The sequence below is a fragment of the Gymnodraco acuticeps genome, unplaced genomic scaffold, assembly GCF_902827175.1.
Source record: "Gymnodraco acuticeps unplaced genomic scaffold, fGymAcu1.1, whole genome shotgun sequence".
In the NCBI taxonomy this organism is placed as follows: Eukaryota; Metazoa; Chordata; class Actinopteri; order Perciformes; family Bathydraconidae; genus Gymnodraco; species Gymnodraco acuticeps.
The window spans coordinates 1,573,031-1,598,841 of record NW_022992313.1 but is presented as its reverse complement, the minus strand read 5'-3'; the positions used below and the strand labels follow the sequence as shown (position 1 = coordinate 1,598,841).

Sequence of the window (25,811 nt, the reverse complement as noted above, 5' to 3'; positions counted from 1 at the left end):
GCAGTGTCCAATCAATCGCCAGCCGCCAGCCGCCCCTGAAGGGGAGCTAGAGGCGGCTGGCTTCCCCTGGCAGGGCCCTGACCAATCACAGGTTGGCAGGGGCATCACGTGGGCCTCATCTGATTGGTTAATCCCTCAATTTTTTTTCACCAAGGGAAGCTAGATTCTGCTGGCCTCCTCTCGCAACAGTGAATGCAATCTACTGTTTCACCATGACATCTAGAGGGGCGCTGTTTCACTCTTTGTAAAATACTCAATGAGAATGGGGGAGAGACGGAGAGACGGTCCGGCAGGAACACACAGGAAAGTAGAATTACAGAAACAAAACAAAGTGTTTTTATTTATTTATTTAAGTTATAACTACAATCCAAAAAAACAGGGGAAGCCTGGCTTCCCTTGGCCTCCGGGAGAAAACGCCACTGAGTAAAACCCCTCTCGGTACTGTAGCATTGTTACCACAGGGGTTTGGGCCATTGTCCTTGTATCCCACAATCACAGAATTATCAGCATATGAATATGAATCCTGCTGTACTGTCTGAAGGAGATTAAAACAGCAGGACAGTGTTGGTAATTGTATCTAGTATCGCTGCGTATCATGTCAGTCTCTAACGTTAACGTTACTGAAAGCTGCCGTTGGTGGGCCGCTGGCTCTGGCATAGGTGGGCCGTGGACTTTCACAGCGCCGGTACCGCATCCGCCGCCGCAAACACCCGCCGTTGCGAGGCTCTGGTGGCTCCGGCAGGTCCGGTGCAGCGGTGCTGTGAAAGTCCACCGCCGTTGCGAGTCTCCGGCTGTAATAATCCACTTTAAAAACACTTTTAAGGGTTATACTTATGTGAAGGTTATAAACTTTAGGGTAACCAGGGAAACTAGTAGTTTCTGTTTTTTTCTAATAAAGTGACAACAGTACCATCATGGCAAAAACTGGCTTTTTAAGGGTTAATATTCTGAAAATTAATGAATGTTTTGTATTATGAACAGGACTGATTTGGTCTGCGAAATGGCAAAATAGTATATATCTATATATAACGATGTACAAGGGTTGACAATAGTTATACAATGTGCACAAACTTCATTGTGTTTTCTTTTCTTTCTTCTTTGCAGATTGACAGCGACGTCATTGGTCTTATGGATGATGCCACTCTTCAAAAATACATCCCCTCCTACGGAGACCGAAATAGCCATCTTTAATCATTGTAGAAGTAAAAGGCCCACATCAAAGCGAAAAAAAGGCCTTTATGAAAGACTGAGGGAAAAAATGACAGTGAGATCGGAAAGTTCTCAAGGAAACGCATCAGGTACAGAAACAAGAAAAACACAGACAAAGAAGCTGAAAGCCACAAGAAATATTGAATAGGCTGGATTCACAATGACACTAACACAACCAAACAAGTAAGGGCAAAACAAGGAGGTGGCACTAGAAAAATTAAACTATCAACTAATGCTGGTTTGAATGAAATCCTTGAAACAGGAAAGACACTATTTTTTCCTGATGGAATATCACCTAAAGGACCTGAATCAGAGTTCGACTTTGAGGTGTGGGATTTTAAACAAAACTGCCTTACAGCTGAAACATGCCCTTCAATTAGCACAATGTATGAAACTGTGCAAATGACAATGTTGCGATTTTACATTGCCACAAAGCGAAAACCTTCTGCAAACGCTGACAGCGACACAGTTGAAGAGACTTCTGAGTTTAATCTTGTCTCGGGTGAAAATGACGACTACACAGATGTCATTATTGTTTTGGACGACATACAGCGATCACTAAACATTTCTAGTGATCCTGAAATCACCTTTGGTCCTCATTTCGGCATCGAGGAAGATGAAGAAGACACACTCATATTTGAGAATGTTCCTGTCCCCGCCAGTCCACTTGAGGCAGAGAAACAACTAACAATCACTGTACATCATGCAAACACCCTAGCTGACATGATTACTGCCTTTCTGATGCAGAGATTTTAAACAAATCATTGAATGTGAGGCACATTCTCCCAGATAACAGGAAGAAGCAGGCAGTGGTTCTGGGGTACTGAGGGATGTTCTCAGCTGCTTCTGGCAAGAATTCTATGAGAGATGCACACTTGGGACAACAGTTAAAGTGCCCTTCATTCGCCATGATTTTCCTGCTGAAACATGGAAGGCAATTGGAAGAATCCTTTTGAAAGGTTACCAAGATTGTGAATATTTCCCAAACAAACTTGCACTGCCTTTCCTTGAACAGGTGCTGTTTGATAATGTGTACAGTGACCTCAAAGCATATTTTATGCAATTTGTGAGCAGCCAAGAACGTGAAGTTTTGATGCAAGCGCTGACTGATTTCACTGCAGTTGACACTGATGACCTTTTGGAGGTTCTCGACAGCTATGGCTGTAGAAGGAAAGTCAGCGCAGAGAATCTTCCTAAAATAATTGAAGAAATTGCCCACAAAGAGATGGTCCAAAAACCAATGTTCGTTATTGACTGCTGGAGGGAGATTAACCATCAACATCTCAACCTCAGTCCAGAGGCACTGACTAAGTTGTTGTCTGACCTGCAACCCACCACAAAAAAAGTCTGCAAACTACTGAAATTTGATGTTGATTTGACTACAAACCAAAAAGAGGTAGCAAATCATCTGAAAAGATTCATCAGAGAGCTAGATGAGAGTAAACTTCAGAAGTTTCTACGGTTCTGCACAGGATCTGATCTCATTGTGACAGACAGCATCTACGTGGGATTTGAGAAAATGACAGAGTTCACAAGAAGACCGATTGCACACACATGTGGGAATATTCTGCACATAGCTGACAGCTATGAGAACTTCCCAGATTTCCGTTCAGAATTCAATGCAGTTCTTGAGAGCAATGTGTGGGTTATGGACATTGTTTAGACTCCAACAACAATAACCAAACCAATCCAAACTGTTAAGAGTTTTTCATGTTCGAAGTAGTTGTGCAGAATTGCAAGTAATGGTGTGCTATACTGTATATTTGGGAAGCACTTCACCAGGACCTTTAATAGTTATAGAGAAGTCCAGCTGGCCAGAAGGGAGCCCATCTTTCACTACACAAACTTGGTGGTGTGTTCACAAACTACAACAAACTTGCATATTGACTATTATTCTCCAGTTGCAGAACACAAACCTGACTTGACAGAAATGTAATTTGTTCATGTAATTCAAGACCTTTTAATACTGCTAAGATGTTTAAGGATTCAAACAAGAACAGTGGCATGCTTCATTGTTCTTATATGGAAACAGACAGTTGTAAAATACAATGTACTGTTTGCTCCCTCTTACTTTTTGTGTAAATTGTAAAATGATATGCCACTTACCCAGGTGAATAACTTGTGTAAAAGCATGAATGTGTAGCTAACCCCTTATCTGACCATTGACTGGAATATAAAGTTGCAAAGCAAGTGCCTTGTTCAAAGCATACTTGTTTATTTAGAACATATTTTATACTAGTGTAAAAAGTAATTAAGACATGTGCCAGTGCAATAACAATTATTAAAGTATCCAAAAATAAAAGATAGGTTTTGTTGCACACAACAATGACTGCAAAACAGATGTTGAGACTTAATACAATTTACCTTCAGAATGTCTTTCAGTATCAAAGCAATACTTGCAATCTTAGTAAAAAGCAAACAATTGTAATCATAACTTCTCATAACTGAGATAACTGGTAGAAGACTAGTTCAGTCTGTTTATATGCACATCTGAGAGGTGTGTGTGTGTGTGTGTGTGTGTGTGTGTGTGTGTGTGTGTGTGTGTGTGTGTGTGTGTGTGTATCTACTTGTTTAGAAGAACCAACCAGTCCACCACTTGAAACTTTAACAAGACATTTGGAATCAAGGCAATGTGACACCTGAGGAAACATTTGATCATACAACATTTTAAGCATTATTTTTAAGATATTTGTTCCGTTTCTATATTTCACATCTTGTTTATTTAGAACATATTTTATACTAGTGTAAAAAGTAATTAAGACATAATCTTAAAATAATGCTTAAAATGTTGTATGATCAAATGTTTCCTCAGGTGTCACATTGCCTTGATTCCAAATGTCTTGTTAACGTTTCAAGTGGTGGACTGGTTGGTTCTTCTAAACAAGTAGATACACATACACACTTTCCCTATACACACACACACACACACACACACACACACACACACACACACACACACACACACACACACACACACACACACACACACACCTATGAGATGTGCATATAAACAGACTGAACTAGTCTTCTACCAGTTATGAGAAGTTATGATTACAATTGTTTGCTTTTTACTAAGATTGCAAGTATTGCTTTGATACTGAAAGACATTCTGAAGGTAAATTGTATTAAGTCTCAACATCTGTTTTGCAGGCATTGTTGTGTGCAACAAAACCTATCTTTTATTTTTGGATACTTTAATAATTGTTATTGCACTGGCACATTACAGGCAGATATTTTTTCCGTTTCTATATTTCACATCTTGTGGATCAACCAATAATTTAAAAAAAAAAGCAAAGCAAAAGGGCTGTAATTTTCCGGTCATCCTTGTGCGGAATTCTCATGTTTTGTTAAATGTTACTTTTAACATTGAAATGTAAGTTAAGGTTACATTGTGAATCAAATGTATTTTCTTACACCACATTTGTATGCAGGCCTTCGATTGAATGTTGATAAAGTTTCCTATTCTTATGGGTATAAAGTGATTGAATAAATAAGCTTTACAATAGTTGTTCCAAGACTTCTCTAAAATATATTATAGTAATTCATATTTGACACTAATGTGAGAATTTAATTAGTCATGTGGCATTAAAAACAATGATAAAATAATTGAAAATTCATTAAGAACACTACCATTCTGTTTATCTATGCTTTGAATTCTTGATGCCTTTTTTACAAATGTGTATTTAATTGTCTAGAAATGGTATCCTTTATTGTCTTAATAAAGTTAATTGTTTATTTTTGCCAACACTAGGTTGTAATGTTATGGTGATACAGGTAAAAGACTGATGTATATCAATACTGAGAACATATGATGAATACTGCACTGACATAGTCATTGTATCAGCATTGGATACAATGAGCTCCTATTAGTATGAACTCACAACCAAGCTCCCAAAGTCGGTTCACCTCAAGTTATTACGGCTAAATTGTTTCATTGAGTTCCGAGAATACATAAATGTAACCACATTTTGAAATATAAGTAATTGAAATAAATAAAATGTGTTACTGCATAAAGACAATCTGATCCATTTAATGAATGTGTTGTGCAAAAAGGTGTGAATGATGTATCTATTGCTTAAATCATTCAATTTGTGCTTACACTTTTGCAAGAATGTGATCAGACATTTTTAGTAAAAACAATGGAGTTATACTGAAAAATTAACATGTTCATTATTGTATGCATGTGGCAATCAATAAGTCATTCTCAAGTGATGTTTGTATTCACCAATAAATGGCACTAGCAGGTTTGTTATGTCAGCGAATGGCGTTGTTATCCTTTCTTAAAGGAGGAAGTTTGCCCAGTGTAAGCAAAGCCGTCTCAGTTGCAGCAATATTAATGACTGGTCCCTTACTGTTTTTAGAGCGCACATGAAACAATCTGGCAACTGAGTGAAAATTAGCAATCAGTTGTTACCATTGTGTAACACATGGTACATTATTTGTGTATACAATGTAGAAAAATGTAACAAAGATTTGGCCCATACATACAGTAGGCTACCATTAAAAAAAAACTGTTGAAAAGCTGTAAAGAAAAATGAAAATAGTGTTGAGAGACAAACATTTAAGGAATACATGAAATACCATTGACTATGATTTTTATTGATACATTTTTGACTAAATAATTACTTATTTTTTAAGGTCAGTTTTGTCCTGAACAGTATTTTGTGTTTTGCATAATGACATGTACGCTACATGTACCATTAATCAAATACTTGTCGTCGTATTTCATCTCGTAACAGGATGTATAGATCAGCTGCAGCAAATGGATCTGCTGGATCATCCCATCCGTTTTCCGCCATGAGTAGACAACACAGTTCAAAAACAGTTTCATCGCATGGAAACTGGCCTTTGGGAGTACACTCTAACATACACAAATTGACCTCCTCCATGGCAATAGGTTTGAGTCTATCCTCAGCACTGTGCAACTCTGGGAATGAGTACATAATCACTGGCCGACCAGATGCTGTGTCATCAGTTGATCTTGGTCTGATTTTGTGGGAATTCCAGGTGTTGACCACTTCATCAAGTTCATCCTGCATAGAAAAAAAGCACAGTAAATGTAGACGACACATGTCTTAAGAAGCTTTCGGACATAACTTCTACCTGTCTAGATGGAGGCTGAGGTTGCTGCAATGTCCACGAACATAGTGAATTATAATATTATTATTACTCATACTACTTTTATTAATGACTAATCTCAGAAATAAATAAAATATTTTACCTGAACAAGATTAAGGTAACATAATTGGATAAGACTTTTGTCCAAAAAGTCTCCTGTGAAGTGGCCATCTTCCTGGAGAGTTTGGAACAGGTTCATCCAGAACTGCGCACTCTGTTTGCGGAGTATACCCCACCATCCTTCAATGCGCTGGTTTGCTGTGCTTCTTCCATAAAGGAAACTTCTCTCCCCAGCAAAACTGTCTGGGTGGTTCCTTCGCAAAAACATCTGCATTTCTTCAACAGAAACATTTTCCGTGCCCCTGTCTGCACGAATCCTCTCTGGACATCCACCTATACCTGAAACTGTTTTGATAAAGTAACTTGCAACTACTTTAGGATCACTGTTTGTGATATAGGCTTCCATCCATAACACATAGCGGCTAAAACCATCTATACAGCCGTTGATGGCAATGCCATAGGGCTTTAGTTTATCATAACCATCCATGTGCCAAAGTGCATTTGGCCCTCTGCATCTGTACTGACGTCTTCTCAAGCGGTGGGCTCGTCTTAATTCCACACCTTGTGGATCAACCAGTTTGATGATGCGTCTTATGCTATCTTGTGACACAACAAGGCCCTGTTGAATTGCACGGAGATGAAGCCAACGGTATCCCTGCATCTGTCCATTAGTCATGATCTCATGCTGTACAAAAGCTAGCACTTCCTCCAAGTCAGACTGGTTCTTCCTCCTGAACAGGTTAAGTCTTTTACAAATTCTCTTTAATGTTCGGACACTAATTACAATGTGATTAGTGTGTGCCAAAATAGCAAGTATTTCTTTGTTACTTAGGGAAAGTCTGAAGTATAGTTTAATTAAGTCATCCAAATCCGGCTCTGCAGGCATTGTTGTGAGCAGCGCAGCAAACTGATGTAATGCAGAATATAAAGAGGACAATTTGGTATTCGTAGGAGGGGTTGTAATATGGCAGTTGAATTGTACATCAGACAATAACGTTGCTTTTAATCTGCAAAAAAGAAAAGAAAATATATTGTTTAAATATTGTAAGGTTAAGACTCTTCTTCCTATTTTACACAGTATATGCTCAGTAAAAGTGTCCATTACGGAGTACGGATCTTATTTATCAGGAACACTTTATATGCAGGAACACAAATCCTACCTTTAATTTAAAGCCAGAAAGTGTTAAACATTCTTACTGTTAACCTCACTAACTTGTTTCATAAAATGCGTATATATAGGCATATATATATATATATATATATATATATATTGTAAAAAAATACGCATTTTATGAAACAAGTCTAGAATGGAGTAAGACAGTTGTGGTTGTGGGCCACAACCACAACTGTCTTACTCCATTCTAGACGAGATGATGTTTGAGATGTTGATCATTTTGATGGTTAATAGCCTTCTGATTGTCAGCTAGCTGCCTTGTTAAACACACTTAATGAAATCTTCTCTACAGAAACATGAAAACCACCAGGCTGTTGCTCTTGGTTAGTCGCCACTGTTCCAACAAGCACAAACTTGCGTGTCAACGAACTAAACCATTATTTACTGAATTAGATGGGGGGAGCCATAGCATATAAGCTAATGCACTTGCTGCTAGCTCATCAATGTCTGCATTTCATATTCTAACGCCTTTTCGTTGTTTTTACGAACGCCCAAAACACACTTATATATTTATAACTCACCTTTTGTTCTTCCATTTGCAATATGGTTTCCTCTTGGACCCCTCTGGCGCGCAGAAATTCACTCACGTCCTCCATTGTTGCCTACTGCAATGTGTAAATCGCAGTGAAGCTGGTTCGACAGTTACCGGTATTTCTGATTTTTTTCTCCCAAATATTTTTTTTTTTTTTGTTCTGAGAAAAAAGTCAGAATTCTGAGATTAAAGTCAGAATTCTGAGATTAAAGTCAGAATTCTGACTTTTTTCTCAGAACAAAAAATAATAATATTTTTTTCAAATCCTCACAAAAAAATGTTTTATGTGGCCCTAATCCTCTTCCGTAGTTGTCATACCATGGTTGAATGTGCAGCATTTGGATGCTCTAATCCAGAGGTGCCCAGTACGTCGACCGCGGTCGACCGGCAAAGCTGGTAGATCCCGAGTCATTCATTAAAAAAAAAAATCCAGCTCCGTTAAAATAGACAAACACAGGTTTTGATCCCTCCTCCCTTGGCCTTCCTGCCACTTAATTCAGGAGTTTACTTGATTGACAGAAAAAGCGACCTATCGCTTTCCAGTCTGTTAACCCAGAATGCAAAGCGATACAAAATCAGTCAAGTGCCGGGAAAACTCAAATTAAGTTAAAGAGACAAACAAGAGACAAACAACAAAATGAGTGCGGGACCGAGCAAGAAGCTAAAGACATACCACTTCCACCCAGAATGGGAGGAAGAATATTTGTTTGTGATGTCACATTCAAAGGTTATTTGCCTTATTTGTAAAGCAAGCGTCGCTCTGCCAAAGAAAGGTAACGTGGAGAGGCATTATCGGAGTGTTCACAAGGCATATGACAGCGACTTCCCTCCGAGTAGCGAGTTGAGAAAGAGAAAGGTCATGTATTATTGCTACACAAACATTATCTCGCAGTCTTAACATGCAAAAAGACAAAACAAATGCGTCTATGGTCGGTGTATTTTTGATCTTTCCAATCGAGACGAGATCTCTCTCTGTGCGCGAGGGGGCGGGGCAGTTTACACACACGCAGCTGCTACATGCAGCAACACACGGAGGAGATGGCGGAGAGAACTAAGCGCTCCGAGGTGTGGTTAAATGTTACCCGTCTTGAGGTGGACAATGCTCCTTGCCAAGAGTGTTTAGCATGTGAGGGCGGTAACACGAGCAATTTATCTAAACATTTAGCAAAAGTGCTCCACATCCAGACGGAGGAATGCACCGGGTTCGACTGTCTTTCTAGTAGCTCTGTAGCCCCATCCACGAGTAACGTTTCCACGTCAGGTGTTATGTATGCTAGCAGCAACACACGGAGTTAACTCAAGTATACAAACATGGGTTAATGATTAGAGGAAACAGAGTTTATGTTGTTAAAGTTTCAGCTATTCTGTTTACAGTTCTGTCATCAGGTTATTTAATACGATTTGTTAAAACATTGTTTATTTTGATGTGAAATATTATTTATTTAATTTAAATAAAAAGCAATGTTAATTTTGTAAACAATTTGTTAAGTTCATTTAATAATATATGTATTTTTGAATCAAGTATTCATCTTTATTGTCTTCATTGTTAGTTTCCACATGCCTAAAACAACCTCAAGCTAAATCTAAAAGTTGATGGCTAAATAAGAGCGTTTGAGAAATTGTGCAAGGCGTACAGTGATAGTCCGAATAGTCGATTAATCGTTCCATTAATCGATAGATTAATCGATTATCAAAATAGACGTTTGTTGCAGCCCTATTGTAGTTATCCCATAAATAAAACGTGTTATTCAGCAACCCTTGCAATTTGGGATTTTATTTTTGGTTGGTAGACCTCGGTGAGCTGGTCATTTCAAAAGTAGCTCACCAGCCAAACAAGTGTGAGCACCCCTAATCGATCCGAGAAGGGGTTCCGGATGTATGGCTTCCCTAAGGACGTAGAGCGAAGGAAGAGATGGATGGAAATGGTCAACAGACAAAACCTGTGTCTGACAGAGGACAACAACAACAGCAGAAAACTCTGTCATGTAAGTAATGTTCACAGAGGTGACATGACTTGTTAACATTTTAAAGGGCATCATATTTCCAAGTGTAGAGAATTATGACTCTTCAATGACATTTGAAGTGTGCAGTGGAAACTGATCAAACCTACCTACCTACAGGTACACTTTGAAGACGACCAATATATTGGCAACAAATCAGGAGGAAATTTGAGGTTGAGGCCAGATGCTGTTCCAACAATATTTATACATCGGCCTAAGCCGAAAAGGAGGACATCCACGTCAAGGAGTATGCCTCCAGCTGTCAGGAATGATGACCACACCTATTATGGCACATCAAACATTGGTATGATATATGAAGCTAACAATGTTTCCCATGTTATATAATTCAAGGATAGACTACACTCCTAATGCAACCTTCAGATTATACAGCTTCAAAACTACCAGGGTTCAGGGATTCTCTGAAGACTCATATACCACATGTAGATCATCTACAGATTTCTTCATACTTTAACATTGCCAATAGACAAACTTAGATGAATGTCACTATAGGAGTGTAGTCCATCCATCCATCTTCTCCCGCTTATCCGTGGTCGGGTCGCGGGGGTAGCAGTTCCAGCAGAGAGCCCCAAACTTTCTTTTCCCTGGCGACATCAACCAGCTCTGACTGGGGGATCCCAAGGCGCTCCCAGGCCAGCGAAGAGATATAATCCCTCCACCTGGTCCTAGGTCTACCCCTTGGTCTCTTCCCAGCTGGACGTGCCTGGAACACCTCCCTAGGGAGGCGCCCAGGTGGCATCCTAACTAGGTGCCCGAACCACCTCAACTGGCTCCTTTCGACGCGAAGGAGGAGCGGCTCAACTCCGAGTCCCTCCCTGATGACCGAACTTCTCACCTTATCCCTAAGGGAGACACCAGCCACCCTGCGGAGAAAACCCATCTCGGCCGCTTGTATCCGCGATCTCGTTCTTTCGGTCATGACCCATCCTTCATGACCATAGGTGAGGGTAGGAACGAAAATGGCCCGGTAGACCGAGAGCTTTGCCTTCTGGCTCAGCTCCCTTTTCGTCACAACGGTGCGGTAAAGCGACTGCAGTACCGCTCCCGCTGCTCCGATTCTCCGGCCCATCTCACGCTCCATTGTTCCCTCACTCGAGAACAAGACCCCGAGATACTTGAACTCCTTCACTTGGGGTAAGGACTCATTCCCTACTTGGAGTGGACAGTCCATCGGTTTCCTGCTGAGAACCATGGCCTCAGATTTGGAGGTGCTGATCCTCATCCCAGCCGCTTCACACTCGAACCGATCCAGTGAGTGCTGAAGGTAGCAGACCGATGAAGCCATTAGAACCACATCATCAGCAAAAAGCAGTGGTGCAATCCTTAGTCCACCGAACTGCAGACCCCCTCCCCCATGACTACGCCTTGAAATCCGATCCATGTATATTACAAACAGGATTGGTGACAAAGCGCAGCCCTGGCGGAGGCCAACCCTCACCGGAAATGGGTCCGACTTACTGCCGAGGACCCGGACACAGCTCTCGCTTTGGGAGCACAGAGATTGGATGGCCCTGAGTAGAGACCCCCTTACCCCATACTCCCGCAGCACCTCCCACAGTAACTCCCTGGGAACTCGGTCATACGCCTTCTCCAAGTCTACAAAACACATGTAGACCGGATAAGCGTACTCCCAGGCCCCCTCCAGGATCCTTGCGAGAGTAAAAAGCTGATCCGTCGTTCCACGACCAGGACGGAATCCGCATTGTTCCTCCTCAATCTGAGGTTCGACAATCGGCCTGACCCTCCTTTCGAGTACCTTAGAGTAGGAGTGTAGTGTACCCTTAAATGACAATAGGTGCACATGTAAAGGCAGCATACACATATAACAGCAAGATTGCCTTGTTATTGTTACAGAGATTCAGGGAGATATTGAGGTGGAGTTCCAAGGGAATGAAAGGGACATAACAGACAGAGAGAGTGAGACAGATGTCAGCAGACTGCCAGGGGCCAGTATGTCAGGGGCCGACAATCAAGAGGCCACCTTACCAGAGATCAGTGTGCCAGGAGCCAGTCAGTCAGGGGTCAGCTATGAAGAGGCCAGTTTGCCAGCGTCAGGTGCTCCAGGGACCAGACTGCCAAGGGCCAGTTGTGACCGGGCTCACGTGGAGGATCTAATGAGGCAACTGAGAAGGGAGAGATTACTAAGAAAGAGAGCAGAGAGGGCTCTGGTAACCAGAAAAGGATTCATTCGGCATTTTAAAAAAAAAACACAATATGATTAATCTAAAGTTTAAAAAAATCTTCAACACAGACCAAATTAGAGCACTTGGGCAATCAAAAAAAGGTGGGATACGGTGGGGGAAAGAAACCGTGAAAAAAGCAATAAAACCAGTGTTGCCAAATTTGGGTTCCTGGCTGGAGTGAGATTTTGATATTTAAATTACACTTATGCGCACTAAATGACTGCTATCGTGTCAGTAGCGGGACCTTAGCATATATATAGGATATATATACAATATATACAAATACACAATATTGGACACAGACTATAAAGGGCACACAGTTTCATTCACTAATGAAAGTCAAACACATGTTTGATTCCACTGTTTTATTGTGTGCCTGTGGCGATTTTTTGCAAGCAACACCACCAACAACCAATCACATGAATCTCCCGCCCCCGACATACAAAGCAATAGCAATGTTAAAACGAAGTAAACTGGATATAAAATCCCCAAACAGGCGAAAACCTACCAGTTTCACCCACTGTCTCTGCCACCTCCCTCCATGCCTGGTTCCTCCGGTTTGTATCCCGGTAAATAGTTCTGGTCGGAAAGAACCGGGTGATTTGCTACCGTAATTTCTCGTTTGGAATATGAGGAAATGAACTGCGGTCTGGCTCTCCCAGCTTGCACGCGGTTTGATTGGCTAGCGCTTGTACTGGCGGGATTTGCATACACGGGATTTGATTGGCTGATGCCAGCATCGGGAGCATCAAAAGTTGAACATTGCTCAACTTTTGATGCTCACGATGCTTGCAAAGCCATGCTCCGCTCCCCACAATGCAGTTCGGCGAAGATTCAAAATCTTCTACGTCACCCCATTCAAATGAATGGGCGAAGCGTTGAAAGCATTTTTTGACGCCTGTAGTGTAGACGGGCCGTGAGAGTTGGCAACCCTGATAAAACCCTCCAAGCCATGAATATGCCTCTGCCTGACATCAGGACCATTCAGAGGAGGATGCAGCAGGTCAAACTGGAGCCAGGAGTGTTGGGGGAGGTGTTTGATATGCTGAGGCTGAAGGCAGATGGCATGAGTGAGATGGAGAAGAAATGTGTGCTCACCTTGGATGAGATGTCCATCACGCCTAGCGTGGAGCTGCATCTGGGAACAGGGAGGCTGATTCAGCAGATAAAAACCAAAATAACAAAAAAAACACATAATCAATCTAAATCCTGCTTCTTAGTTACCCAGCATCATTGATATAAGCTGCTAGCGATTCATTACTGAAATCTTACCTTCAAAGCTGACGAAGTCGCGCTAGCTAACTAGCAGGCAATATAGCAAAATTGGTTGTAACAACCAAGATAAAATATAGATAATTACGCTGTGCATATACAAATGAAGACCAGTATAAGCATCATAAAGGGCCTCTGATACAATATAGACAGTTGACAATTCAAAAGAGTTCGATATTTCAGCAACTTACCTCTGGAACTAATCGACGCACCATAATGTGAGTGAGGTCCAACGCCCAAATGACAATATTTGGAACTATTTCGATGTCCATATCCCGGAAGTAGGCGCCGCCATTTTTTACAACGGAGGTCTATGGGAGTGTCGTAACTCATGAGAGGTTTCTCAATACTCAAATTTCCCCTCCTCGACTCCTATCCTCGACTCCCCTCCTCGAGACTTGGTGCCGCCCACCGGAGATGCGAGCGGAGGAGCCGAGGAGGGGAACCGAGGTGAGAGGAGGGGAAGCAGCAGGCGGTTAGAGAAATGAGAACTCCTCTCCTCTGAGCGGTCATTTTAAAGAGACGTCCATTAATGATGACAGGAGGCACAGCAGCCCTCTGTCTGATGGACAGATATGTTCATGATGACTTATATATTTACTTTTAATTCATTGACAGTGCGGTATAATGAGACAATAACAGGCTACAGATGCAGACATATACACACACATATATTTATATAAATATATACAATTTCAGAATCAAACAAGTATGAGAGCACTCTCATAATAACGTAACACAATCAGAAACTGGATATATCCCCCCCCCCCCCTCTCTCTCTGGTCGCTGAAATGGGGAATTGAAATTATGGGCCAAAATTTGTACAAGTATTAAAAGTAAGCAGAGGACACCAAACCAACTGAGACCCGTCTGTCCGCTGCATCTACGCACTGTACAACACACACACCTACACACTGTACCACACACACACCTACACACTGTACCACACACACACCTACACACTGTACCACACACACACCTACACACTGTACCACACACACCTACAGCTCCTAAAGCATAATCAGGCTACAGCCGTTGTGTATTTTATTATGTGAAGCACTAAATGGTCTTAGAAAAATATCGACTCTTTGTTTGTAGATATCTACTAAACTAAAGCAAATGAAGAGAGTAGGCCTGTTATACTCAGTGATATATATTATACACACTGCTCTGCTTTCTGCACGGACCTCACAGCTGTTCTCTCTGGAAACATCGCGTTGCGATGAAAGCAGTTACGAAGATAATATCCAGGGGATGCATGCAGAGCTGTCATTGGCTGAAATAAGTCCGGCCGTGCGTCACGCCTCCACCGTTCCCGGAAATGCATCCGTGGAGGAGCCGTGGAGGATGCATCAGTGTCTCCTCGGTTAGAGCTCCTCCAGAGAGCCTCCTCGATGCTCGATGCTCGGTCCTCGAAGTGCATTTAGAGAAATGAGATGTCCTTCAACATGGCGCGCTGAAATTCATTTCCGGGTCACTACCGGAGGACCGAGGAGTCGAGGAGGGGACATTTGAGTCTTGAGAAACCTCTTTAGTATCTCTAGGGGTCCTTCTCACTTCGGTTAAATGGATTCCTTGCGTCCCTCACTTGCGTCGTTTCCCTGCGTCTAGTCCCTCCCACCAGGGAAGCATGGAGGGACGCAAGGAAACCACGAGAAGCAGGGAAATGAGTTTTAAGAGCAATGGGACGTCCTTTCCTCCGGAGCGTCACGTGAAGCGACGTCCGTTTGTGATGACGCTGCACAGCTGATCGTCTGACAGCAGCTCTGTCCCCGTTATTTCCACACACACCCCCGCCTCTGTTAGTACACATTTACTGACACAAACATTTGTATCATCTGTTGTAGACCCAAATAAATAAAATAAAATAAGAACTCATTCTCAAAAAAGATAAACGCCATTCTTAAAATGTATAAACGAACAATAGTTAGATTAATATTGATTAGAGTGCACAATAGAAATAAAATAATTGAGAGAAGAAAAAGAGATATCTTATCTATGAAAACCCAGTTAGATTAACATTCATTGGATTGCACACTTTGTTTGTTTGTGTGGATATGCAGCACATTAACATTTTAAATAGCACTTAATGACTGACTGAATGGAAATGACAATAAATGAAAATGTAAAACGAAAAAAGCGATCATGAAAATGTTTCCAATAAATGAATAAAATGATTTGTGACCACTTTGTTGTTCAGATATATCACATATTTGTAACTAAATGAGACATGAATTGAAACAAAACACGGTATAAACTGAGGAGTGACTCTCGTGAGGTTCATGTGTTTTCTTCACTCCGCTGGGAAACTGCTCTCATGTCAAGAAGCATCAGATCAGTGCATGATGCGCTGCATCGTCCAATCAGTGAGCGATACACAGTAAGGGGGCGGGGCGAGTATCTGAGGATTTCATCGAAGGATGGTCTGGTGGTTCCTCGCTTATAGCTCCTCCATTATCGCTCCTCGGTCCTCGATCCTCTGGCAGAAATAAGGCCATTGGGACGCTACTCAAGATGGCGCAGACAAATCAACTTCCGGTGAGACCCGAGAAGCGAGAAAATGAAAAATAAGAGAAGTGAGAAGGGGCCTAGGGCTCTGGTAGAGATGAATGAGCCTACCCTCATTGGCCCCTCCCCCACTGAACATCACAAATCTCAGTATGTACAGCAAGGGGGTGTATCAGGCCAGGGACGTGCGCAGGTACGGGCTAATGTTGCCCGAGCAACGGCATTTTTGGCTGACCTGCCCCTCTGGAGAGAGCGAGAGGTTGTTTTTCTTTTTTCTGTTGTGGCCGAATCAACATGATAAGCCCACAATTAGTATTGTAGCGTCTCGCTGCGGCAAACACACTTTGTCAGCGCTGTCATCTGACGGTGCGTTAAGACCATAGGGTTAAGACCTATGGTTAAGACCACCTCAGTGTCGGATTTTGGAAACTTGATTTTGAGTTGTCTCATCATGCCAGGCGACAACCCAGGGGACTTTACTTCCTCTTGATAGCGTCGGTTATTTACAAAAAAACACCTAAATATAGCTTAGGCCTACTTGTTATTGTGCTTCTGTCTTTCTGTGTCTTCTCATCTGTCAACTCCCTCAATGGGGCCGCACGCTCTCTTTTCTTGATCGCCCTCTCACACAGGTACAGTTCAATGTCCCGCTTCATTGTAGGATTTCTGCCATGTCTCTACCACTTTAGTTTGACCATCTCTGTTATTAAGTTATGGAATACTAAATAAATAAGTAATTAGATACCTTACCGTTACTGTGCTCATAAAGAATGATAAGAATAAGAATACATTATGTATTGAACTGGTTTAATTAATTAGTGAGTTTATTTAAGGTAATTAGTTAGAGGCCCTATTTTATCAGTATGTCCTGCACAACAGTTACAATGGTCAAACTACATTGGAACAGAATTGTCCCCATTTTGTCTTTAATAGTTCCTAACATTAGATATTTTGGACCGCAAAACATTTTTAAAATCAAGTCACCGAATGCAAGTAGTCGCCTTAGCTTATTTTGTTATGAGATGTGAATTACTGTTCAATTTAGTTGATGTAAAAATCGTTTGGTTTCTTTTACATTAAAAACAAGTTACAATTTTCAAAAGGTCTTATATTTTTTTTCGGGGGGAGGTGCTTTTTCCAGTTTAGAGCAATAGCCCCTGCAAATGTCTGTGCACGTCCCTGTATCAGGCTCATGTCATGTGATACTGGACAGGAGAAACATCAATACATTCCTATGATGGGCCAACTTCTGAAACCAGGTGGGAGTGTGGACGTTCTTGTTGATAATCCCTGTCGCCTGCTGAGGTGGAAACGTGAGAAGTGTCCGGAAAACAAAGTGCAGGAAGAGGAAGTTCATGTTTGAGTCGTGACACTCACTGAAACTCGGTTTAATCGAGACTCCTTGCGAATGCAGAGATTGTCAACGTGGGCGACAGCAGGCTGATAAATAGAGATGCAGGATTGGAGCCGGAGACTGAGCTACAAATGGAGGCCGAGCGCTGCTGCTGCTGCTGCGGAGGGGAGGGGGCGTTACAGCCGCTCTCTCTGGTCCAGCCTGCCCCGCGGAGACAGACGCGACCCCCGGCCATGGCTCAGTGTGTGACCGTGGGGCTGCTGCTCCTCATCCTCGCTGCTCTGGCTCTCCTTCTCACGGTGGTGCTCGGAGGGCGAGGCCACCCCGTGTCACCGGACAGCCAGGTAACCTCTACACTCCAACAGTGGCTAAATAAAGTGTTAATTATTTTTGAAATCTGTGCCATTCAAAGTAACTAGCTAGTTTTAACTAAATTGACGCAACTGCTCGCGAGTTTTTATTCGCGGTTCCTAATCACAAAGGACAGGACGTTGCACGGTTACGCATTTTAAATGGGTCGACGTTTCAATGCTAGCTAGAGTTGTCTTAACGTTGTACCAAAGTGCTCTGGAAGTCCAAATAAACCCTAAACTAGTTTGCGTACAGCAGCCTTCTCACCGGTGTTCCGGATTAACTGTTTCCCTCGTCAACTGGGGTGATTTTCGATCGCTTCTTCTGTCGTTTACATAAATCTTTTGGTATATTTGGCTCGGTTGGAAGACTTTGATGCACATTCAGTACCAGTGTGTGAGGTTGTGGTTACGATGGAGATATCCGGACGTGAACAGCGGGGACTACAAAAAGAAAAACGAGTTGACTGGGGATGTCTGCTCAAAACATTGCGAGCTCCAATAAATCATTTAAACCAGCTATTGTTGCCAGACTTATTACCGAATATCGTTCTTAATGTGATACCAAGTCCATCTGAGACCTGTGTACACCTTCAGACAGCCTCCAAGTGAAGCACACGGTGTTTACTCACAGTTTGAAAGCAGCGTGGAGAAGTCTTCAGCTGTGAACTGTAAACTGTGATCCTCTCAGGGAAAAATGGGATCCGCCCAGGTTAAACTGTGTTACGACTTCTGTGGCTATCTACCAGCGATCATGATTAATATGAAAGACTACACACACATCCCTTTTATAAAAACAGTATTCTCTGTACATCCATCGCTGTGTGGTTTGGATCCCAACAGGACAGAAAAAGGCTATATTCATAGGCGGCGCATGAGGCTCAGGATTGGGAAGGCTACTTTTTTTACCTGACGCTACCCGCCCCCGGCGTCTATAGAAAAGAGCTCAACTCAGTGAAAGCACCGCCTGCTGACAAATCAGAGCTCAGTGTGCGGAGTTTAAATCTATCAAGTCATATTACATGATAAAGGAAATACAGTGTAAACTGCCGTATGCAGAGAAGACGCCGACGTGTCACACTTATCATTCATATCACATCATCAATCAGATCATATCATAATATATCATATATTTCCTTATCTGAGTCAGCTTCTCGAGCCGTATCTGGCCGTGCAACACTCACAGTGTCACATACTGTATTATTTTAAGCAATACATTAAGTTTGACGAAACACTCAAGTCAAATGTAATTAAAGTCAGATCCACTTGTGTTTTAGACAGGGCAGTGATATCATGAAACTGTTAATGTGCGCATTCAGACACTTTTTCTTTTACCAGCTGTATTCAATCAATCAATCAATGTTTATTTATATAGCCCAATATCACAAATGTTACATTTGTCTCAGTGGACTTTACAGTTTGTACAAAATATCAGTATGACAATACAACACCCTCTGTCCTTAGACCCTCACATCGTACAAGGAAAAACTTCCGGAGAAAACCCACCTTGCAGGTGCAACTATGTGGCTTTTATCCTGAATTATATGTTTAAGTCATGGATGTTTAAAGTTCATATTTGTCTAATATTAGTTTACTTTTCATTAATGAAGTATGACGCTGCTAAACGTTGCTAACCCCGCCCCTTTCACGTGAACGCGCTCTCAGCTGGAGAGAGAAACTCTGGCTTGATTTCCCGAGTTGATAACCAGCGTCGTATGACCGCTTAGCGAGATCTCGTTTGTTAGGGTTAGTTAAGATAACTCAAACGTATTCAGGGTCTGTTGAACTGGCTTCGTAGTACAGGGCACAGGTGGCTGCATAGCAGCGCTAATGTCAAAGACACACACATTATACATTATATTTTTCTTGCATGCAGTGACAAAAATATTTGGGAAGGCTTAGCCTTCCCTAGCCTACAGTACCCGCCGCCCCTGGCTATATTCCTTGTGTGTGTACACATGCCAAATAAAGCTGATACTGAATCATTACTATCATTGTTGTTGTCTTTCCTTCTGTCACACTAATGAGTAAGTCTATCTACAGAAGCAAAGCTTGCATTGCATATTAGAGCATGAATTTGGCAACTGTTATTATAGTTGCAATATGTAAAATTAGCCCTTAGCACACCATAGGGGACGTGATGCCTATGCTGTAAAGTATTTTATTTTGGTGAGTCTGTCGCAAGACAGAAAAGACAGCCAGTATTGCTAGAATATAAACCTTTTTTTAATTGCATTCTGTTTCTAGCGCAACAGCTTTGGTCCAGGTTTACATCCCAGCAGCTACTGCATTAGCAGACAGAGCAAAAGGAAATGGGGGCCTATTTAAAAAGTTAGCGTTTAAAAATGTCTATATTATGAGGCTAAATATTATATTATAGCATAATGTTGCATGGCAAATGTAACGACACACATGGCCTGATTTGCATATTGGAACTTTATGTGCACTGGAACACATTTATATGTACAATTAACAGTTATCACAACATAATGTGGGCTCGCAGGCTGATCAACTAGGATATCTGATCTCGGTGGGTCTTAGTGAGGCTTGATACAGACCTCAGTCAGTAGCCTATATACTATTTCTAAGCAAATGCCTACTATAATATGTATATTATAAGTGTAGATACATTCGCTCACATTATAAATGATGGTCGGGTTGCATTTTTCTGGAACTTTTTAACAAGGTTCATCGAAGACATTAAAGTGTGGTGGTGTAACACTTTGTGTAGATCCGTGGCGCACTCATAACGCGCAGGGCCCGAGTGATTTTTGCTGTTGGGACTCGGGTTTGAGTCCAGCATGAACTTTTTTGTTATTTTCATGTCGATGCACACTGAATATTATGTTTGAATAGAGGATTCCTAATATTGTTTGCCGAGACCAACATTAATGACCCATCAGCATTTTAAAGTCTAAATATCCCAAGCAGCAATGACATTTCTGCTGCTATCTTTGCAAAACGAGTTAACAGTCACATCTTATCTGGATGAGTGCTGCAGAATACTGTTTTTATAAAAGGGATGTGTGTGTAGTCTTTCATATTAATCATGATCGCTGGTAGATAGCCACAGAAGTCGTAACACAGTTTAACCTGGGCGGATCCCATTTTTCCCTGAGAGGATCACAGTTTACAGTTCACAGCTGAAGACTTCTCCACGCTGCTTTCAAACTGTGAGTAAACACCGTGTGCTTCACTTGGAGGCTGTCTGAAGGTGTACATAGGTCTCAGATGGACTTGGCATCACATTAAGAACGATATTCAGTAATAAGTCTGGCAACAATAGCTGGTTTAAATGATTTATTGGAGCTCGCAATGTTTTGAACAGACATCCCCAGTCAACTCGTTTTTCTTTTTGTAGTCCCCGCTGTTCGCGTCCGGATATCTCCATCGTAACCACAACCTCACACACTGGTACTGAATGTGCATCAAAGTCTTCCTACCGAGCCAAATATACCAAAAGATTTATGTAAACGACAGAAGCAGCGATCGAAAATCACCCCAGTTGATCGGGGAACCAGTTGACGAGGGAACCAGTTAATCTGGAACACCGGCGTTTCCCGACGAATACCCGCCCCTTTGGTAAGTGCATTCAAACGGTGCACATTTAACTATTTACATGTTTTGTTCATTCAGTGTATGACCCTCCGACACAGTTTCACTGAAGCAGAAGGCTGTCGATCATCACTTACTGTACATTTAGATCCTCAGTTAGTTCATTTCTAGGAATATTGTAATATGCTAATTGAATAAATACTGTTCTGCTTTTACAATGGCATAGACTTAACAATGTAATAACTACATTAACACATGTATTTGTTAAAATATACTTATTGTATAAATAGCAATTGCAATTACAGTTGTGCTTATAATAAACACTTTCTTCTGCATTTAAAGTATTGTATTATTCCTTTTGTCTGTGTTATTCTAATGTCTTGCATTTTCATTGTTAATTATACAAAGTGTAATGCGTTTCCTTACAGCAGACGATGAAGCCTGAGAGACAAGCATCAGGTACATATTTATATCCTACTGAGATTAAAGGTTATGTTGTGAAAGCAGTTGTTCATTCATGTGTTGAGCAACCTTTGATTTGTCTTGTAGGGGGCAGCTTCGAACAGCAGCAACAGAAAAACTCTGGCCATCCAAGTGCCATGCTAACAGGTAGCAAATGAGCGCTAGATTGCAGGGTTAGGGTTCTACGGACTTTTCTAGAAAGGCACTGATGTTTGTTTCAGAGTGAAGTCAACAAAGATACAAATATTGGTGCTTATTTTGACTTTGATGGTCTTGCTCTAGGATAAGAAAGAAGAACAGCTTGGCAGTAAACACAACATGTACCGCGTCAATTTTAATAGTCTATAGTATTTTGGTGTTACACAACTTAAACAAAACAAACCATAGGAACATGTATAGGAATATAGACTTATGTTTTTAATTTATAATCATATTATAGAGACAACAATCGACTACATTTTCAATTGTAGCTGTAGGGTTAGGGTTAGGGGTGTGTCGACTCTAAAGTTGACACTGACCACTGTGTCGACTCCTAGATTCCACCGGGTCCGTCTGCGTCGCGTTACGGCCGTGTTACGGCTGCGCCGCGGCGTTCGCAAAGATCGCGGCCACTCCAGTCAATGGGTGCTATTCCACCAGATGCGCCGCGTTACGGCTCAGAAGCGTCTCGGCGCTGGGCTCCGCTCAAAATAGGATTCAAGTAAATTTTTCGACGCGAGGCGTTGCAGAGGCACCGGGCAGGAAGTGGACCGGTGACAGCATCCGTCCCATCCCCCAAATAAACTAATTTGCAGACCCTATCCCTCCGTAGTCTTTCAAGTAGGAGGAGAAATGCCAGCGTTCTCCTCCGGTTTACAGGCACTGTGTAAATTATATATATATATATATATATAGAATAATTATGATGATGAATGCATTTTTTTACCACTAAAATACAGCAACACATCTTTGATTCATGTCGTTTATAACTGGAATATTACAATTATTATTAACTTTGTCTGTACAAAGTAGTCTGTCCAGGAAATATGCCCAAATCAACAAAAACTGCGAGCCGGCAGGCAAGACGCTCCGCTTCTGAAATGCTCCTGAAACGCCCCCGGTAGGGTATGACGCCGGACCAAAACCGCGACGCAGATGGACCCGGTGGAATCGAGGGGTAGCAGTTAACAATCTCTGCCGTGCATGCAAGACAATGCAGTTTTTAGCCTTACCAGCTTTTCTGTGTTGTCATATGATATTTATCGATACTAAAAAATAAATGCAGCCCTATTTACTATTCTGCAGGGAATTCTGTCTTTTTTCTGTCCTTACATATTTCCCAGCCGGTAGAATGGCACAACACGAAGCAGAAATGTGTAAGGGGAACCCTGAGCAATACTTTGGTTCCTCATGACGTTTTGATTTGACCAGAATACCTCCTGTGTTCCTCCTCACTGATGGATGGGATCATATTATCAGTCAAAACAGGCACTGAAGAGATTGGTTGTTATAAAAACATTTGGCTTTTAATGGCAAATAGTTGCTTTTCTGTGCTTTAGCATATTCACAGCTTTCGTGAAAATGTCAGAAAAGGACCCGTCAGCAGAAACAGTCATCACCTCACTTGTACCTGTTTGCTCTCGTCCTTAGCTCCTACAGGCAATAAGACTGATGGGGATTATCTTCTATGGGAGAGTGATAAGGGAAATGCCTTCTGTCTTGGAGGTTTCATCTACTCCGGGGGAAGCCTTGTCGTGCCCCGAGCCGGCATCTACAGAGTCTTCCTGCAGATCACCTATGAGAGCAAGAGTCACTTCCACTGTAACCTGAGGCTCAAGAGCACAGTGTTTGTTCTGCAGAAAAGTTACAAACTTGATCAACCTCTCCTGATGTCAGTAGACACCGTGAGTAAGAAATTGAAGAGGTGGAATAAATCCCTCTATACAGCCGGCCTGTTCTTCCTGGATGCTGACAGCATACTGCGAGTGACATCATCATGCCAGGAACTTATTGTTGGGAACGAAGACCGTGTGTTCTTCGGTGCTGACCTTCTGCCTCAGTAATCTGACCGTTAGGATCACCTACATCTGCTCTGCAAGTAGTTTGCACCTTTAACCCCATGGAAACGTAAAGGGACAGTTTGGATGCTGAGAAGCAGGGTTGAATATGATACTTATCTATAGTCAGAGTTTGACCCATGCCATGTTTTGAATTAATTGGACATACAAACTGATCAAGGCAGCAGGAGACCTGACTTTTGATGAGGTCTGGTGTCTCAAAAGAGAGCACAGATAGCGGCTTAAGTTCCCCATCAGAAAGGGCTATCAGAAGGCATAAAATACACTAAGGTAAAGTTAAAATTATATACTGCATCTACTTATAAGAATATACTACCCCTTTAAGGAAAGATAGCTAGTTTTCTGCTCTTCTTCTATTACTTCTCAGAGTCTATAGTAATGATAATGCAAGAAGCTGCCAGTATCTGCTCGACCAAAGTTCTCTATTCATCTCACACGCTGATGATTAGTGATTTAACTGAGATGCACTGAGAATGCATATTGAGAATGTATATATTTTTTTAAACATCCCAAACTCTTGTAACTTCACAGCCTTCTGACAGAATACGACTGTAAACGTATCCTATAACTTATTCTATAAGTTCAAGTATTTTGATCATTTATGCAGAACCAAGTTCATCATGTTTTATTTATTCATCAATTTTGAAAGTGAGGATTTTCTCTATTTGTTGATTGAATATATTTGTGATTGAGACTGTATATGACACCAGCCGAGGATTTTAAAATAGTCAACAAGAATTTTCTGACATTTTACAATGTAAAAAAAAAAGGGATATTCCAAAAAGAATGAACAGATTTGTTTGTTGTTAACAGTAATATATCCATTGAGAAGGCTAACCGATGTGTAGGCTGATCACACATAGAAAGGGTTTCTCTGTTCTTCTCTACAAGCCGGGTTTTGTGCTACAATATGCTGACATATGTTTAACAAGGTTAAAGCTGTGCTTTAATGTATTATTAAGTTCATTGGTTGTGGCGACACTGCACTCTAAATCGTTGCTATGCAAATTGAAATGTTCTTACTTTTGTGATGATTTGTGATTTTTTACTTACTGGCCCCCCTAACAATGAAAACGTTTTTTTTTTGTTTTTTTTAAATGTATATTTTCTGGTACTCGGTTTGCCAAAAACCGCAGGATTTTGTTGCTGTAATGTGAGATTGTGCAGACACCCTTATGTAAGTAGAGACATGTAACTGTTCATTGCCTTTATTTTTATATAAATATGGTGTTAGTGCAAACATTGCACTATAACTTCAGCTGAAGCTAACAGTAATAACTATAAGATCTATCTGAAATAAATAAGTGTACTGAAACAAATACCAATAACTGTATTGCATTGTTTTCTTATGCGCAATTACTTCATACTGTCTAGTTCTCTTTTTCGTCCTGCATTTATTGTGCCCCCCTCAGAAAATAACTAACAGAATTGAATAGGAAAAGAAGCATGAGTCAGAAACAGTAAAAAACAAGGCTTCGTGGTTTCCAGCTTTATCTCTCATCGGAGACAGCTCTTCTTGGTTCCAGCCTACTGATTTATTGGTTAGTAACACCTGCTGTCGAATAACCCTTGTTGTCATAATAATCAGTGTAATGTGTCACAGTGGGTCACTAACCTGGAAACAGACATAATATTGTCGTATTGTTGATAAGGGATAACATTTCATCATCAACATGAATCACGTTTCGGAATGCTCTCCCTGCTCTGCTCCACCTATCCTGGCTGCCGGTTGACCTTTTTATAACAATTATGCAATGATCCTCAGCCAGATATTCAGGATATATTTGGCAAGATGAGTCATTTACAGTAATAATATGTTTATTTTATGTGATTGTGTTTTATGTATTAACTGGTTACTAGAGAATGAATAAATAAGGTATTTAAAATCCTTTCTGGTATAAATATCCATGTAATATCTTATCTATTTCTAATGAATGAAAATGTCATTATTTATTGGAC

General features: G+C 41.3%; 2 protein-coding genes and 1 long non-coding RNA gene across 6 annotated transcripts; 1 reads left to right on the top strand and 2 right to left on the bottom strand.

The window, feature by feature from the left end:
• Positions 1 to 5,787: 5,787 nt before the first annotated feature.
• On the bottom strand, positions 5,788 to 8,244 carry LOC117541197. 3 transcript variants are annotated; one of them, XM_034208348.1, is made up of 3 exons: positions 8,083 to 8,244; positions 6,431 to 7,394; positions 5,788 to 6,242 (listed from the first exon to the last, which is right to left on the bottom strand). In XM_034208348.1, exons 2-3 carry the CDS (start codon positions 7,271 to 7,273, stop codon positions 5,910 to 5,912), a joined length of 1,176 nt encoding a protein of 391 aa, XP_034064239.1. In that variant the 5' UTR covers positions 7,274 to 7,394; positions 8,083 to 8,244; the 3' UTR covers positions 5,788 to 5,909. The 3 variants fall into 3 exon arrangements, with proteins under 3 accessions (XP_034064239.1, XP_034064237.1, XP_034064240.1); XM_034208346.1 differs by having other exon boundaries at positions 6,431 to 8,244; XM_034208349.1 differs by lacking the exon at positions 6,431 to 7,394.
• Positions 8,245 to 11,812: 3,568 nt separating this feature from the next.
• Positions 11,813 to 13,865, bottom strand: LOC117541186. Its single transcript, XR_004568277.1, has 3 exons — positions 13,758 to 13,865; positions 13,393 to 13,432; positions 11,813 to 12,234 (listed from the first exon to the last, which is right to left on the bottom strand). It is a non-coding gene; the product is annotated as an uncharacterized LOC117541186 (long non-coding RNA).
• Positions 13,866 to 17,267: 3,402 nt separating this feature from the next.
• Positions 17,268 to 25,029, top strand: LOC117541185 (lymphotoxin-alpha-like). Of its 2 annotated transcripts, none has more exons than XM_034208321.1 (4): positions 17,268 to 17,772; positions 21,765 to 21,792; positions 21,883 to 21,942; positions 23,425 to 25,029. In XM_034208321.1, exons 1-4 carry the CDS (start codon positions 17,560 to 17,562, stop codon positions 23,835 to 23,837), a joined length of 714 nt encoding a protein of 237 aa, XP_034064212.1. In that variant the 5' UTR covers positions 17,268 to 17,559; the 3' UTR covers positions 23,838 to 25,029. The 2 variants fall into 2 exon arrangements, with proteins under 2 accessions (XP_034064212.1, XP_034064211.1); XM_034208320.1 differs by having other exon boundaries at positions 17,277 to 17,772; positions 21,762 to 21,792.
• Positions 25,030 to 25,811: the final 782 nt, after the last annotated feature.

Excerpts from the sequence above, each read along its gene's own strand:
- LOC117541197 (XM_034208346.1), bottom strand. The coding sequence starts at position 7,489 with ATGGACACTTTTACTGAGCATATACTGTGTAAAATAGGAAGAAGAGTC. Across the intron at positions 6,243-6,430 it reads GTTACCTTAATCTTGTTCAG|GATGAACTTGATGAAGTGGT; the intron begins GTAAAATATTTT and ends TTTTCTATGCAG.
- LOC117541185 (XM_034208320.1), top strand. The coding sequence starts at position 17,560 with ATGGAGGCCGAGCGCTGCTGCTGCTGCTGCGGAGGGGAGGGGGCGTTA. Across the intron at positions 17,773-21,761 it reads CCGTGTCACCGGACAGCCAG|CAGACGATGAAGCCTGAGAG; the intron begins GTAACCTCTACA and ends GTTTCCTTACAG. Across the intron at positions 21,793-21,882 it reads GCCTGAGAGACAAGCATCAG|GGGGCAGCTTCGAACAGCAG; the intron begins GTACATATTTAT and ends TTTGTCTTGTAG.